This window comes from Apteryx rowi, unplaced genomic scaffold (genome assembly GCF_003343035.1).
Source record: "Apteryx rowi isolate R43461 unplaced genomic scaffold, aptRow1 scaffold_27, whole genome shotgun sequence".
Lineage (NCBI taxonomy): Eukaryota > Metazoa > Chordata > Aves > Apterygiformes > Apterygidae > Apteryx > Apteryx rowi.
This window is the reverse complement of record NW_020449085.1, coordinates 2317392-2332846: the sequence shown is the minus strand read 5'-3', so window position 1 is coordinate 2332846 and position 15455 is coordinate 2317392. Positions and strand designations below refer to the sequence as shown.

The 15455-nt window shown below is 55.9% G+C and overlaps 1 protein-coding gene across 1 annotated transcript in view; it reads right to left on the bottom strand.

Moving 5' to 3' along the window:
- Nucleotides 1-699: 699 nt before the first annotated feature.
- The window catches only part of LOXL1 (lysyl oxidase like 1), a 16694-nt gene continuing 1938 nt past the window's right edge, over nt 700-15455 (bottom strand). The window contains exons 2-8 of the mRNA XM_026068365.1: nt 15298-15436; nt 5750-5858; nt 4271-4408; nt 3631-3787; nt 3334-3429; nt 2395-2510; nt 700-822 (exon numbers count right to left, since the gene is read on the bottom strand). Coding sequence (XP_025924150.1) covers nt 816-822; nt 2395-2510; nt 3334-3429; nt 3631-3787; nt 4271-4408; nt 5750-5858; nt 15298-15436 — 762 coding nt within the window. The 3' untranslated portion in view covers nt 700-815. The remainder of the gene's footprint in view (nt 823-2394; nt 2511-3333; nt 3430-3630; nt 3788-4270; nt 4409-5749; nt 5859-15297; nt 15437-15455) is intronic.

Below are 15455 nucleotides of genomic sequence, written 5' to 3'. Positions count from 1 at the left end.
TAAATCGCCCGGCAGCATCGGCTCTTAACTACACCAGCACCACTGCGGGCCAGAGACAGCCCCGAGAAGGGGAAAGCTCTGGCTAGCAGAGACAGCACCTTGCTTTGGGGCGACTTCTGGGGACGGGGGCTGGCTCCACGGCATTTCCAGAAAGCACCTGCCCATTGAGGTCTTGGTCGTGGCTGCTCTGAAAGTACAATAATAACTATAACGTTGTGATGTTGCAATCGCCAAGAGCAGACGCTCTGTTTGGGCCAAGCACCCTGGAACAGCCACAGGAGCTTCCCAACCTCCAGCAGAAGACAAGAGGGATTTGGCAGCTCTGACAGTGAAGCACCCCCAAATCACAGCTGTTTTCTTACCTCGAGGAGGTGGTATGGGGTTTACAGCATCGCTAGAGACCCCCCTTCCCCAAGAAATGCAGAAGGGCACGGTTTAGACTACAGAGCTCTCTACTGCTAAATGTGATCTACAGCACTGGCCTGGCTTGCCAAATAACAACCCTTCCTTTATTCCAGCTAAGATTTATCATCAGCTTCCATGAGGAAACGGAAAACAACAAAAACAATGAAGATTAAAGAAAAGTAAAGTATAAAAATATTTAAAATAGTCACTCTCATTTCACTCGTTTCAACATTAAGCAATGACTTTTTGGTGGTTTCTGGTTTTGGTCTCGAGGAGCTGCAGGCTGGAGGACCAGCTGATGGGCCCCGCGGCCCCTTGTGTCGCAGAGGAGGCCATCTCACATGCTTTCTCGAGAGCGGAGCAGAGCTTGGGAGGCTGGGGCAGATGGCTTCCCTCCAGCCCTGCTCAGATCAAGATCTGCAAGAAGAAGAAAGCCAAGCATTTGAGTAGTGCAGCACAGAGGCATTCTCAGGATGATTTTTGTGTTAGTTAAGAGCTGCAAGCTATTCTCATGGCAGAGGTTTTCCGTTGAAAAGTTGCATTGAAAACAGCTTTGTTCTGTTTCTCCACAAGAACAAGAAACCGGAGGAAATTAAGCATAAACACCCAAAACTAGGAAACAGAACAAAAAACCAACCCCCTTCCCCAGCCATTTGCCAAATCCAACCCAAAATTTTGTTTTGAGGTTTGCACAGAAAGCCTAGACAAGGGGGGGAGGAGAAAAACAACTAAACTGCTTGGGTCGAGAACAGTTTTATGCTGCAAAGGGGGTGCCGCGAGAACAGCATGATGGTTTTGTTGTGGCATATAGGGAATGCCTGTATCGGGCAGCCAGCATCCGTGGGGAGTTGCACCCGTTGAAATGATCCTCCAGCAAGTGGAGCCACTCACACCAGCTACTGGAAGTCAGGGGTTAAAATTTCTTTAGGGACGGCAGCCCTATAGAGTTTGGCCACCTCCCCGCAAGTCCGGACCTCCTATAGCTTAGCTAGACCCACACTGTCCTGCCTAGCAGCAGTGCCCCAACCTGTTCTCCGACCCCAAGGCCAGCAGGCTCTGTCTGCCCATCTGATTCCTGAATTTTGGCAGGGATCCTCTGTTTCCCCCACTGCTGATGAGGCCACCCGGGGCTCAGGTGTGGGACCGGTGTGTGCAGCTGTCCTGCCCCGACGGGGATTGGCAGCATCACCGCAACCCAGATGGCCCAGACCTCGCTCTGCTGATGCCCTGGGGGCCATATGGCCACTGTGATCCCCGGAGCCGTACGGCCACCCGCTGCCCCAGCAGCCTGCAGGCAGAGAGGAGATAACAGGGCTTGGGCAGATGCAGCACCTATTTCAGGAGCGGGACTCACGGCTGCAGAAGCCTCCCAGCCAGCTGGGGCAACCTAGGTAAACGGCTCACTAGACATCTCCTTGGAGGCAACTTCCAGCGCGTGAAGCCCCTGATGCACCGGTAGCTGAAGCTACGAGCATATTGCTGTGCAAAGAGCCCTGTCTTTACCTTGGCATTATTTTTGTCCCCCAGGCATCTGCCCCCGGCTCACGGGAGCCCAGGCCAGGCAGCATCTTGACTCGATAGGGGCTGCGAAAGCCCCGGGTGCTCCCAGCGCCTCCCCGGCGCTGCTCAGGGATAAATCTTCCCTCCGCCACTTCGTGTGGGCTTTGCTGGGGCAAATTTCAGGGGTTCTAGCACTGAGAAACCCTGACTCAAATCCCCAGAGCTACTCCAAGACCCTTTAGGTCTAGCCTCCATAAGAGATTTCCCTTTCCTTGCGGACTTCCAACCTGCTTTTCTTCATCTGTCCCTGACACCAGTTCACAGACAAACCTCTCCCTGCTCCACCCCGTGTCCCATCTCTGGTTTTCTCCTGTCCTCTGACGCTGAGGATAAATGATGGATGAGAGAGATGTGGACTAAGAGAGAGGTGGGCACCTGAGCAGACAGACAGACAGACAGACAGACTGACTCGCTCGGGCATTTCCTTACTGGGAAATTTTGCAGTTTGTCGTGGCGACGTAGCGGCCAGTGTAGTGAATATTGCACCTCACCACGTTGTTGGTGAAGTCAGACTCCAGGACGATGTATTTGGGGTTCACTTGGACCTAAGGGAGAAAGGTGAGAAATGGCACCCCCCAAAAATTAATAACCAAGGAAGAAATCCCCCTCTGGGGAACAGGGAGAGAAGGGCTCCCTGAGATAAATGCTAGCCATCACGGCCACGCGCCACGGGCTAACACCAGCATATCCCAGCCTGGGGCCCACACCCCGCCAAACAACAGCATTCACTTATTCTTATTTTAAAAATAGACACACACTTCCCCCATGCAGGCAAGGGAGCAAAGAGAGCTGGGGGAAGGGGGCAACGGGGGGGCTGTCACTGGTGAGCCTTTTTCTACGTCCGGTTTTGCTAGAAGGAAAACCAGTTGTTGTGAGATGGGAGGTGGATTTTCCCTCTGGAAGATTAAATGAGTGAGTGCTTTGTCTGAAGAACAAAAAGATTAGTTGCTCCTTTGATTAAAAAGCTTTGCAAAACACTAAGTTTGAGCTAAGCACCCACATGCTCAAGCGCGTGTCGAAGCAGATGGCAGCAAGGGGAACTACGCTGGGTGCGTTACAGCAGCTCAGCTGAGGGAGGGTAATTCCTGGCTGAGAAGGTGAGACACAGAGATCACTTAATGTTTAAACCTCTAGAGAGGATCTGGTATCCCCAGAGAGTGAAGGGGAGTTCTTTAACCCATATTTCCACCCATTTTTTAGGCTGGTGACTCAAGCATGAGTGTGAATATATACAAAAAAAGGTGGATGGTTGCAAACCAGCTGGTTGAGAGGAACCCCGACCAACCCCAAATCGATAATGGCTCTCCTTGGAAATCTCCCTGTGCCTCCCCTCTCCCCCACCGCAGCCTGGTGAGCCACAGCGCTCACCTTCAGGACGTAATTTCCCGGCTGCACGTCTGTTATGTCGATCCACTGGCAGTCGATGTCAGCGTTGTAGGTGTCGTAGCAACCCGGACTCAAGCCCTGGGAGAAGAAGAGAGACAGCATGGCTTTGGAGTGCTGCTTTGGAGGCTGAGGAGCCCCAAGGAGCCCTTCGAGCATCTCCACCAGGTGGAGGTGATGTCTTAATCATGGCTTAAATAGCAAGACGGTTCTTCTGTAGCCTCTCGCCGGGTATCTCCATCTCCTCCCAGCCTCCCCCGGGCCCCGCTCACCCCAGCCCACCTGGGTGTGTGAAGTGCAGGCGTAACGCTTCAGGTTCCCAAAGTCGCAGGTCGTGTCCTCCAGGCAGAAGCTGGCCTTGTGGCCCTCGGCCACCTTTCTCCCTGTGGTGGCATCCAGAAGGTCGTAGTGGCTGAACTCGTCCATGCTGTGGTAGTGCCTGGGGGACAGTTGGCGTTGGAGTGACTGTGCCTGTTGCAGGACCCAAGCATCGCACTTGCCCCCCCCCCCCCAGCCATGTTTTTGGGAAGATGTTGGGGCTGGGAGCACCTCCAAACCCCCTGACCCCTCATGGCCCCATGTCTAAGGTAACCCACAGGACATAAGTGTAGGAGCTTGGTGGTTACTGGAGCAAAGAGGGGAAGAAGACAGGCAAAGCAAGGGGATCAAAAATCCTGGACCAGCAGAGAGAAGAAGAAAGGAACAAAAATGGAGAAGGGGGCATTTCATTTTTAACGAAATGCCATTAAAAGGGCAGGAGAGAGGGAGTGAGGAAATGAGCAGAAGGAGGAGGGATGGGGACATTTAGGCAAGCCTGCCCATGAATGAAACGCAGGGGCTCGGTGGCTCCGGGCCCCAATCCAGCCGAGCATCCGACGAAACCCCTGGCGCACCGCCCCGGCCTCCCGCGGCACCCACTCACTGGTGACAGCTGTGCCATTCCCAGCTGTGCCGGGGACGGCTGGGCAGAAAGTCCGCCGTGCCCTGGTTCTTCACCCGCTGCGGGAACCTCAGCAGCACCCGCACGTCGTAGTCGGTGGCCTCGGCAGTGTAAGCGGTGCTGGAAGCAGGGGAAGGAAAAGGGAGACGGTCACGGCCCTTGGAGCCGGGGAAGGCTGCACGGCCCAGGGCTAGCATCCTCGGCCACCCTGCCCGGCTCCCCCTCTCCAGACATCCCCATCCCAACAGCGACAGAGGCACAGTTGGCATCTCCACTTGGTGGCACCCCCATTTCAGCGCGCAGGGTGCCCGGAAGGCAGCAGGTTTGGCCATGAGAGTGGAGGGTCCCAAGAGCTCGGTATCCCTAAAGGAGGCTGGATTTCCCCGAGTGCTGCTCTCCTAGAAGGAGATAGCTGGGACGCCAAATTTTCCTAAAGCGCCTGCTGGGCGCAGCCCTTTTGCCAACCCAGGCTGCAGAGACGCTGGACGGCTCTCCCAAAGCTGGCTGGAGCAGCTGGCTCCTCTGCAGCTCAGCGGTGGCTGGCAGTGGACCTCAGACAGGCAGGTTTAAGAGAGAAAAAAATCCCCAGCAAATAAATCTGTAGGAAGATTTTCCTTAGTGGAAAAACAGATTATGAAAAAATAATAATAACAGGAGAAAAGTGCTCCCCACCCCCCAGCCTGCACCTGCCAAACAATTTTTTTCTCTTTTCTCTTCTCTTCTCTTCTCTTCTCTTCTCTTCTCTTCTCTTCTCCTCTCTTCTCCTCTCTTCTCTTCTCTTCTCTTCTCTTCTCCTCTCTTCTCCTCTCTTCTCCTCTCTTCTCCTCTCTTCTCCTCTCTTCTCCTCTCTTCTCTCCTCTCCTCTCCTCTCCTCTTCTCTTCTCTTCTCTTCTCTTCTCTTCTCTTCTCTTCTCTTCTCTTCTCTTCTCTTCTCTTCTCTTCTCTTCTCACACTAGCCCTTTTCACTTTTTCCTAGCACCTGGCCATGCCCCGTTAGCTCACACTGGCACCAGCTCCCTGCGAGCCTCGAGGTCTCCTCTTGCTCCAAGCAGGAAAGGTGGAGGGCAAGCATTTTCCCTCTTTTTACACCCCTCGGGGGAGAGGGATTACACGGCGAGCGACAAGCCGGAGGAATTAGCAGATGCTTCACTGAGTTGTTCGGTTTATGTGGTGTTAAATTTGCCGTCTGTCCTGGCTGTGCGGCGGGGCCGCAGGGCTGCCAAGCCCCGAGCGGGCTCCTCGACGAACTTCGATTCTGAGCAGAGGGGCGCACACTGCTTTCGGGCACCATAACACCAACCTCCTTAAACGAGATTACATCTGGTGGGCCAGCAGGCGAAGCCTCCTGGCAGAAGCTGCCACCAAGCCATCCCATGCTCCAACCAGACCCTCAACCCGCTGCAGGCAGCCCACGCCGGCCGCTCGCCCCGCGCCGGCCCCCCGGTCCCCCCGCGCTCCTACCTGGCCAGGCACTTCTCCTCCGCGGCGCAGCGCAGGGAGTAGAGGTGAGCTCTCTGGACGTAGGTGGAGGCCTGGACGTAGTTCGGATCTGGCACCAAGTCAGGGAGGCCTGTAAGGAGGGAAGACACAGTCCTGAGAAAAGGCTCCGGAGGACACAGCGATTTACCCTCACTTCACCCGGGGGCTCCTCGCACGTGCGCGCCTGACACAGCGTTCCCAGACTCGGAGGCAGCTGGCCTTGACCTCGTTGGGAAGGCTTGCTTTGGTGATGGCCATGTTTTTTTAATTTCAGCTGAAGACGGAAAATCCTCTCTCCGCCGCCCCAACCCCACGGCTTTTGTTGGCAAATCGTACTCTTGCATTCTCGAAAGCCGTATTGCTCAACCCGTCCTCCTGGAACTGATTAAATGAGAGACTTCGCCGGCCGTGTTACCCATCAGACGGCCGAGGGAGTATTGGGTTCCCCCCTTCCGCACTCGCCGCACCATCGGCTCCCACCTGAGCGGCAGCCAGGGATGGAGGGGTGACACGATAGGGGGAAAGGGGGTATCCCACGTTCCGGTTCTCTTTTGCCTTTCCCATACGTAGCAGTGATGAAAGCTGCTTGTGTGAGAGCCTCAATAAGCGCCACTGAGTCCTGTTTTAAGCCACAAACGCCCAGTCGCATAGTAGGCAGCAAGCTCGCCCTCTCCCCATACCCAGCATGGCCCCTTCACCCCAAAGCGCTCCCAAGCAGGCTCCCGATGAAACGAGGCGCTCTGCTCACTCGAGGTGGCTGGAGAGGCAAACCACACCATGTCCCACCCCGGCCCCGCTCAGGCACCACAGCTGAGCCATGAGCAGCAGAGCCAGCCCCAGCCTGGGGGCAGCGGCCGCCCCTCCATCACGCCCTGCGCATTCCTTGGCCACAGTTTGGTGTTTCATGTGGCTTCAAAATATCCTTTCTCCTATGTTAAATAGCTTTGGTATGTCCATTACTTCTCAGGCTAGCTTCCCTCCAGCCGCCTCCGGTTCAGCTGCGTTCCCAGCGAGCTGGGAGAGGGCTGGGTTGGGAACGGGCTTGGGGTTTTTGGTCTCTGTCACTGAATAGGCACGAGGCTGCAGCAGTCCTTGGCGAGCTGACTCCCCTCCTAGCTGAAACATGGATCCGGGGATGTGCCCTTAGCTTGCAGCAATTTTGCCTTACGTAGGTTTGCTCACACCTACCACATCGTGCGTTGAGCCAAGTCACAGGGTCCTGGTGCCCAGGAGCTGATTTTCAGGCTGCCTGCAGAGTCGGGCAGAATCCACTCTGCGCAGGGAACATCTGTCACGTTTTGAAAGCTTTTCTTTGCGGCGGGGACCTGGAAACCAGCAGGTCTCATCGCTTTTTCTCCAGGTGACAGTCCGGATTTCATGCTTGGGCTCCAGGAACAGGGAGGCCGAGCGCAGATTTGTGCACCCCATGCTCACATCTAGCCCACACCAGAGTAACCCATCCTACGAAGGATGGGTGGTCTAGCCACAAGGCCTGCAGAAGAGGAGGTGAACCTGGCTTTTGGCCTCAAGTGCTATTATTCTTCCTCCCTTTTTTGTTTCTGACATTGCCCTCAGTCTTACATTTTGGAACTAGACAATGAAAACTCCAGACAGTCCCTGCCAAGGAGACATTGTCCTTATTATTATTATTTTTTTTAGGAGGGATTGTTAGATAGCTGTGGTTTCATGACAGCATCCCTGCATGCTCATGCCTTGTCCCACCAGCAATCCCCTGTTTCTGTGCACGCAGTCTTGCTGGGAAGCGAAGCAGCTTGGCCGACGCAGCAGTGATGCAAGGTCACTGATGGCTGGGAGAGGCTGGAGAGAGATCTGGGACAGGCGGAGGCTCACTTGGCTTCCCAAACCATGACAGACCTCAGCTGGACCCAGCCCTGCGTTCGTCAGGCCCCCCACGGGCAGCGAAAGAGCCTGACTTGAACCCGGACCTGGGCTGGCCCCATGGCCATGTGAAATGGTCCCTCCTCCCAGAAATACCCTTTTACCTTCCATTGCCTCCAATTTCCAAAGCCTCCTCCTGGGACCACCGAGTTGTTTCCTCATAAAGTCTCTTTAGATGCTACTCATCAAGAGGATGAAGCACAGAGAATCGGGGGCTTCTTGGGATCAGGACCATGCTGACCCAGGCTGCCAAAGAAGAGCCTCACTCAAGTCCCAGCCTCTCCTGCAACCCTCAGACGCCTGTCCCAGCCGGTCCAGCCCCTGTCCCATGCCACCATCCTTGCAGGGGAGCGCATGAGATGCAGCAAGAGCCTTTCTGTTAGCTTCAGGGGAGCTGGGTCAGCACCTCTCCTTGCACCGTGAGTGTTTTAGGCGTGCTTCTTTTTTTCCTCCTCCTTTTTTCCTTTTTTTTTTTTGCTTTTTTTCCTCGAGCAAAAAGAACAATGCCTTCTTGTTTCTTGGCCTGGCTTCCCTTGAGGGATCACGTCACTGGATTGGAGCTTGTTTCCTGCCTCGATGCTTGGTCATGGCTGGTGATGTAATGCCCAGGGGGGGCCTGGGTGCAGCGCGGCGGGGGGAGCAGCGAAAGTCAGGGCCGCTCAGTTAAAGGAGATCTTCCCTTTGCAAAAAAAAGGAGGAGCGCCAGCGAGCGAGCCCCCCGCCGGGCGGCTCGGCCGCCTCGCAGGGAGCCCATCCAGCGCTGGGCCTCGGCCTGTTTGCAAGATGATTTCACGCGAACGCTTGGAGAAGAACATTTGTCATCATTTAGAAAATAATGTTTCCTCCTCGCTGTTGTTTATAGTAAATTCTTGGACGTCCTCGATAGAAATCTGACTCCTTTCCCAACAGCGCTTTTTTTCCCCTCGACCTGGCTATTGTGCAGCTCAGCCTGGACTGGCCAGCTGGGTCAGTCCCAGCGTTATCGTAGGGTTGCATCGCCGCCTGGCCGGGGTTGGGGTGGGCTGGGGTATTCCTCTACTTGGGCTTAGTCTGGGGCTCTCCCTTCTGCCAGGCCTGGGCCTAGCAGCCCCCCACGAGTAACTCCAGATGGGGGGACCACGGCAAGAAAAGGCTTGTGTTTCTCCTCCTCCACTCCTTCCCTTCCAGCCTGCCCAGAGATCAGCCAGAGAAGATTTCCATGTTGTGCACCATGAAAATAATAATTAAAAAAAAGTCATGTTCACTAGTGTGCTATTTGTGCAGGTGCAGAGGGCTCGGAGCAGGCAAGAGCGGCACGATGCTGAGGTTCGCTCCGTCTGGTGTGAGGCGCTCCCATTTTTTCCTTTAATCGGGGAGCAGAGCAGGCGAGGAGCCTCCAGCACCGTTCGGCTCTGCTCCCAGCCCGCGGTCCCCTTGCCACGAGATGGGGAGCTCAGCCGAAAGCTGGGTGCGCGCAAAATCCCCATTTTGCAAGTTTTACACCAGTCGGGACGCCGGGGTCCCATCAGCTGGCCCCAGGGCAGGGGTGGTGATGCCACCCCTCTCCTCCCGGCCACCTCGGGGGCGGTGGCTGAGCCTGGGGCATCTTTGGGACCCCGGATGGGACGCGGCGCGGGGGCCGCCAGGACGCGAGCGGCTGAAGCGCGGGACTCCCAGAGCAGCCAACGTCACTGCTCAGCCTGGCGAGCATCCCCGGGGACAAATGTCCCACCACACCGCAGGATCCGAGTCTTGCTCCTCACCCCGAGTGCTGCGGCCCCCCGGGGGCCCGCCGTGCCGGGCGCCCGCCCCCTCCGCCCACGCAGCCAAGTCGAATCCCGGTGGGAACCGGCGAGAAATATGCTGGGCCGAGCAGTTGCTAGGTGACCCGCGTACATCCACGGAAAGGAAAGGAAAATAAATGTAATCAGAGCCATGTGGAGGCAGGAGGAGCGGGGCGCCGTGGCCGCCCGCGCCGAGCTGCCCGCGGCCCTCCCGCAGCGCCGCGGGGCCACGCTGCTGTCCCAGCCCGGGGCCGGCAGGCACTGCCCCACGGCGGCCCCGTCCGCGCCTCCGCTCCGGCCAAGGGCTCGGCGCAGCCCGGCCCGTGCACGCACGCCGCCCCTGTACCGCAGCCAGAGCTGGAGAACCAAAAGCGCTTTCCCGGCAGCCTGCCCATGCCACGCAGTTTCCCTTTCGGGACGGGAGGGAGAAGATACGAGCCAGGGTTTGACGGGGCCGGTTCTGGTCCAGCTGGGGCTGACCGCTCCCGGAGGGACAAAGGTCTTCCCAGCATCAGCACTCCGGTGCTTCATCGCCCAGTGCTTGGCGATGATGGTTGGGGAGGCAGATGGACAAGCAGTGACATCAAACTCAGTCTCACCACCAGCCGTGTCCCACCAAGCCCCCCGAAAGAGAGGACTTCCCAGGGGGACAGCGATTGCTTCTGACCCCCAGCTACAGCCAAAGCATGGGCCCAGGTGCCCCGTCCTCAGGCTAGCGCATCCTCGGGTGTCACTTCACCAGCCACGCAGATCCCTGAGGACATGGGCAGTGCTGCCGGTCGACCCTGAGCATAAATCTCCAGCTCCTGGAGGCAGGTGATTTCCAAAACCCAGGCCCGTTCAAAAACAAAGCATGAGTGCCTAGTTCTCCAGGGAGCGGGGAAACCCCACTGCAGACCTGAACAGTAGAAGGTTGAAAACTAAGAGGCAAAATAAAAGGAGGATGTTTTTTAAAACATAGACAGACAGATGTCTTGGCTAGCTTCTGCTTTGCAGGAGCTGAATCACAATTTAGCAATAGTCAGCTTTGTCCAAAGAGACACCTCCTTCTTGCTCTGGTTTCTGAAGCTGAATATTTCCCACAGGTTTTTTTCTATATCATTTGAGGGCAAGGCAAAAAGTAAACCACTGCCGTGTTTTCCAGTGAAAAGCTGTTGTAGTCAGTCAGGAGAAGAAGAGGAAAAAAATGAAGGAGGGGAGGCACAAGAGAAAGACAGAAGAAGAGGGAGATCAGTCAAAGAGGAGGCTCTTAGATATAGCCTCAGGTATAACAGAGAGACTACACCAAGTGCTGGAAATAAAAGCAGGAAAGCTGAACAGAGGAGAAGAAAAGTGGCTGAGGCTGACCCAGGCTCCGTGAAGCTGACTCAGAGACACGCTAGAGCAGACAGAGGGAAAAACAAACGATAGAGTAAACAGAGCAAGGAGGAGGGAGGGGGGTTGTTTTTATTTTAGAAAGTTCACATGTGTTTGATATTGCAAGTTGACAAGAATATATACAGACACTGCTTCCCTCTGCTTCCCAAGCCCTCGGAGCCAGGCCAAAAGGAGATGAGGTCAAACTCATAAAATTAGCCCTTTGTTCAGCGTTGCTTGCATGAGACATGGGCTTGGAGGGGTCTGCGCACCCGCGTAGGCTTGAGGCCTCATATGCCCTCGAACACTGGAATTTTCCATAGTCACAGCCTCTTGGCAGAGCCCCGCTTTCTCCTCGATCAGAAAAAAGTGACTCCAGGTAAGAGGTGGGAACCTCCGATTCTGCTGGTCGGAGTTTGCTGGCTACAAAGGAGAGAACTGACAACCCCAGGTCGCTCTCCCAGTGCCAGTGTCCAAAGGAAAGCAGTTGCATCTAGCGGGATCTCGGAATCCCCTAGGTTCTGTTAGTTGCACGGGGTGGCTTTGTCAGAGGCCCTGTTAATCCTGCAATTGCGTCCACCCTCCCAAGGAACCATCTGCCCTGCTCTATGTTTTCCTCCTGAAGGTCTAGCTAAAATCAGGCACTGTCCCAGATTTGGAGGACCTCACAGTCCCCATACGGCCCATAAAGGCCAAGGGATGACACTCAGGAAGGAGTAGTGTTTCTATTATATGGCTCAGCAACTCCAAGGAACAGCTACAGCCATGCAGACGATAGCTGCTCAGATAATTCACCTTCTGGAGAAGACCCTGTCGGAGCTCAGAAACAACTTTGCTGCCAAGTGTGGTGGGAAACAGTTGGTCAACAGCAGAGACTGTAACAGGAGATACATCAGGAGCACAAGTCCCAGCAGGAACTGACACATTCGTGTCAGCCTGTCGTGACATTCACGTCCTGAGGAGACCTTAACACTCAGAGCAAAACTTAGCAGCCCCGTACAGGATGCCTGGTTCAGTGATGAAGCTATTGGATCCAATAGACTTGCTAAGGCTCCAGCCTGCATTCCCACAGACAGGCCATGAAGCCACAGGGAAGGACACCAACCCCCATGACCCACGTGCTTCCCTTCCACGCTGTAACTCAGGCACAGGGTATCCATATGGCATTAGGGAGGACCAAGGTGGGGTATTTGCAGGGGGACATTAGCCCTCACGCTTGTGACATGATTGAAAATACGGTCCAGATGCTGCATGGGTTTGGCTTTCACAAACCAAGAGCTCCTTTGCATGAGATGGAAGGTTTGTGATTTGGCCCCTGGATAAGTCTCATATTGAGAGCAGGATGGGACCTGGAATCAGCTTGAAAAACAGACCTTTGCATGGATTAAAATGCCCCTGGAAGCTTCCCCATTTTCTTTGGGATCTAGTTTCGTTGTGGACATTTTGTCCTCTTCAAGTGCTCACAGGTGGGAGACCTGAGGTCTTCCGGTATTTGTCCCCCTTTCCTTGCCACAGCCTGATCTGCTGCATTTCCTTCTCTTGAACAAGCCATCTGTGACCCTCTTCTCCCACTTCCACTTGGGTCTGATGCTCCAAGAGGACAGAGTCACATTGGGTTTATAACAGTCTCTCCAACTTATCCGTGCCTGGAGTAGAGGGAGTAGCTATGAACTATCCATGGAAAGTGTGGTGAAACATAGGGATGGCAACTACTCTGGGGTCTGTCTGCACTCTTGGTTCAGTGTAGATCCAAGCTTTTGTGTAAGACCAGACTCACAACCCACACTGCAGTCCCTCCAGCCTGCACCAAGAGGCCACCCAAGCTACGACCAGTCTCAGGACCAGTAAAATAGCACCCACACGGTTTGGCATAGTTACCCCCACTTCCCAGTCTGTACTTTCCCTCATGCAGCAGAGCTAAGCATCACATCACACTAATTACCGCTGTGCGTGGTCATTACTCAGCCATGGCGCCGCGCTGTCGGACACTCTACCATGTCATCGTTGGCACAAAACGGCAGTAACCCAGCAGGCAGAATGAGCCAGGAAGAGCCTGAATGCAGACTATCACAGCTATCAGCGAGGACCAGAACAGAGCCAGAGGCTGAACAGTGCTTGCCATTGGCCCGTACTTGTGCCAGAACAGGACTGCGAAAGGCTTTCAACTATTGTCTTCTAAGATGTCTTCATCGAGTATTTTGGGTGGAAGGAGGCAGAAGAATGACGATGCTCGTGCAGCCCTTATAAACCAACTTGTAAAAGCCAGTGATCTGATTGCTTAATTAAAATCCCCAGGTGCCTGTAAGCCAGCACAGCGAGTGGCCTGGAATGCCGCACATTCCTTGCAGACCGTGAGCTGGAACCGAGCTGGATTACTCAGTGCTTGAAGAGATTAGGAGCGTAATTAGCATTCGATTCTGCTTTAAAAGTGATTTGGCCAATTACAAAACCTGCCTGAAGGGTGGCTCTGCATGTTACAGGTCTCCTCTTGTAACGCACAGCAAGGTGACAGCTTTCCCTGGATAAAGCATGACTGGAGATAGTGACCAGATAGCCTGGACAAGAGAGGACTGCGGCAGAGAGGGCATGCAGTGGGATGACCCCAGAAAGCTGCTAGGACCAAAGCAGTTTCCCTCCATCCTCTCCTTTGCCTGCCTCCTGTTTGGACAGCCGATTCCCTGGGACACTCGCTGATCTCTATTCCCTACTCATACAGCGCCTCATATGGTCCAGCTGGGATTTCTGCTGCAATAAAATATGCTGTAACCCCAGCATGCAGCACACATCCATCCCACAAACGTAGGATGAGCTGGGACGCAGGACATCCACAGGATGCCTGTGCTGATGCAGCCAATGTGACTACATCTTCCTAAGGACACCAGTGAAGGGTCAATTCATGCCAAGAGCAGGGCCATGCTTGTGAAAAAATCCTGCGTTAGCTAGGAACTAAAATCCTAGCTCCCCTCCTTGCGGTCACTGAGTCACTGCTGTTTTCTCCATCACTTCCACCACCACAGCTGGCCTGGAGATCCACCTTGTCCTTCCGCCCGGGCACCTGGCCCTTTAGCACTGAGGCGCCTCCCCCTTAGATATATGGGACAGGCCCTAAATCTCGTCCCAGGGCCAGCCAGAAGCTGTTAGCCCCGGACTGAGCTGCTGCTCACAAGGGGCTACCGCTAGACGTGGGGAGGGTGGACGTCTGGAGGAAGTCTCCCTGTACAAACTCTGTTTGTAAGCTCTTTCCCACACATCTTCGGTGGGGCCAGACAGACCTTGGGTTGACCCAGACTGGCTGTTCTTACTCTGTTTACTTCCTTGCACGCAACGGAGCAGCACTCGAGTAGGGCTGGGACTAACACTTCTCACCGAGCACAAACCATCTGGGACAGGCTTTTCTCAGAAACCGTGGGGTTGGATGGGTTTAGGTGTCAGAGGGGTCAGAGGCTCCAGCTGAGAGGGGCTTCCCAGGGGACTGGCAAGAAACAGATCCCCTAGGCTGCTCCTGCTCACGTCCACAACCCTTGCTTCAAATTTCAACACGGAGCAAAAACTCTCTGCAAGCCTCAGCCAAAAGCCACAGGATTTCATCACTATCGAGGTCAGTAGGACGTGAAATTACAGCGTCCCTGCTGTGACCTTTGCTTTGCTGCACTGCTCCCTTGAGGGCTGGAGATCGCAGTGCAGAGCTGGCCACAGCTCAGCACCCACCGCCTCGCTCCATGTGTGGCCAGCATGGGGTGGGGGGGGCACCAGGAAAATGCAGCCTGAGTGATGCCGTGCAGATGCACCCCGCAAAGGCGGTGCGCCCCCAGCACAGATGCACCCCACAAACGCGGCATGCACACAGCACAGATGCACCCCGCAAAGGCGGTGCACACGCAGCGCAGATGCACCCTGCAAACAAAGCACGATCCAAGCACAGAGCACGCATCCACCCCAGGAACGCGTGACGGCTGGGGATGCAGCACAGGCCTGCCCCAGGAGCACTGGACAGCCTGGGCGCAGCACAGACCCACCCCAGGAACACGTTGTGACTCCGGCACACGGCACACGTCCGCCCAGTGAACGCAGGATGAGCCAGGATGCAGCACAAACCCACCCCAGAAATGCAGTGTGACCCAGCACACGGCACACATCTACCCCACGAGCGTAGGGTGACCCGGGTCTCGGCACAAACCCACCCCAGGAACACAAGCCTGGACCCTGCCGGCCCTTGGACCTTTGCAGAGCTTCTCTTCCCTCCCTCTTTCCCACCGTGTGGACCACCGTTCCCGAAGCGCGCAGGGTCTCCAGCAGCCCCCGTCCCTCAGGAGCACCTTTGCCACGTGCGCCCCCCCGTGCCCGGCCGCCCCGCGGAGCAGCGCCGCTGCGGTGCGCGTCCTCTCCCCGCGGTGGGCTGGCGGCCCCCGAGGTGACGTACGTCCCTCATGGGGACAGAGGGAGCAGGCGGAGGTGCGGGAAGCACCCGGGGGGCCCCGCGCTCCCACCGCCGCCACCGCCGCACGCACTCACCCCGTCCGTTGGGGCTGGGCCTGTAGACGCTGCCCACGCTGAGCCGGGCCTGGCCGGCGGCTTGGCTGTCGGGGAGCGCTTGCAGCACCTCGGGGCTCCTCGCGGGCAGGTAGGGCTCGGGGCGAGCAGCCCCGTAGGGCTCCAGCGGCCGGAACGGC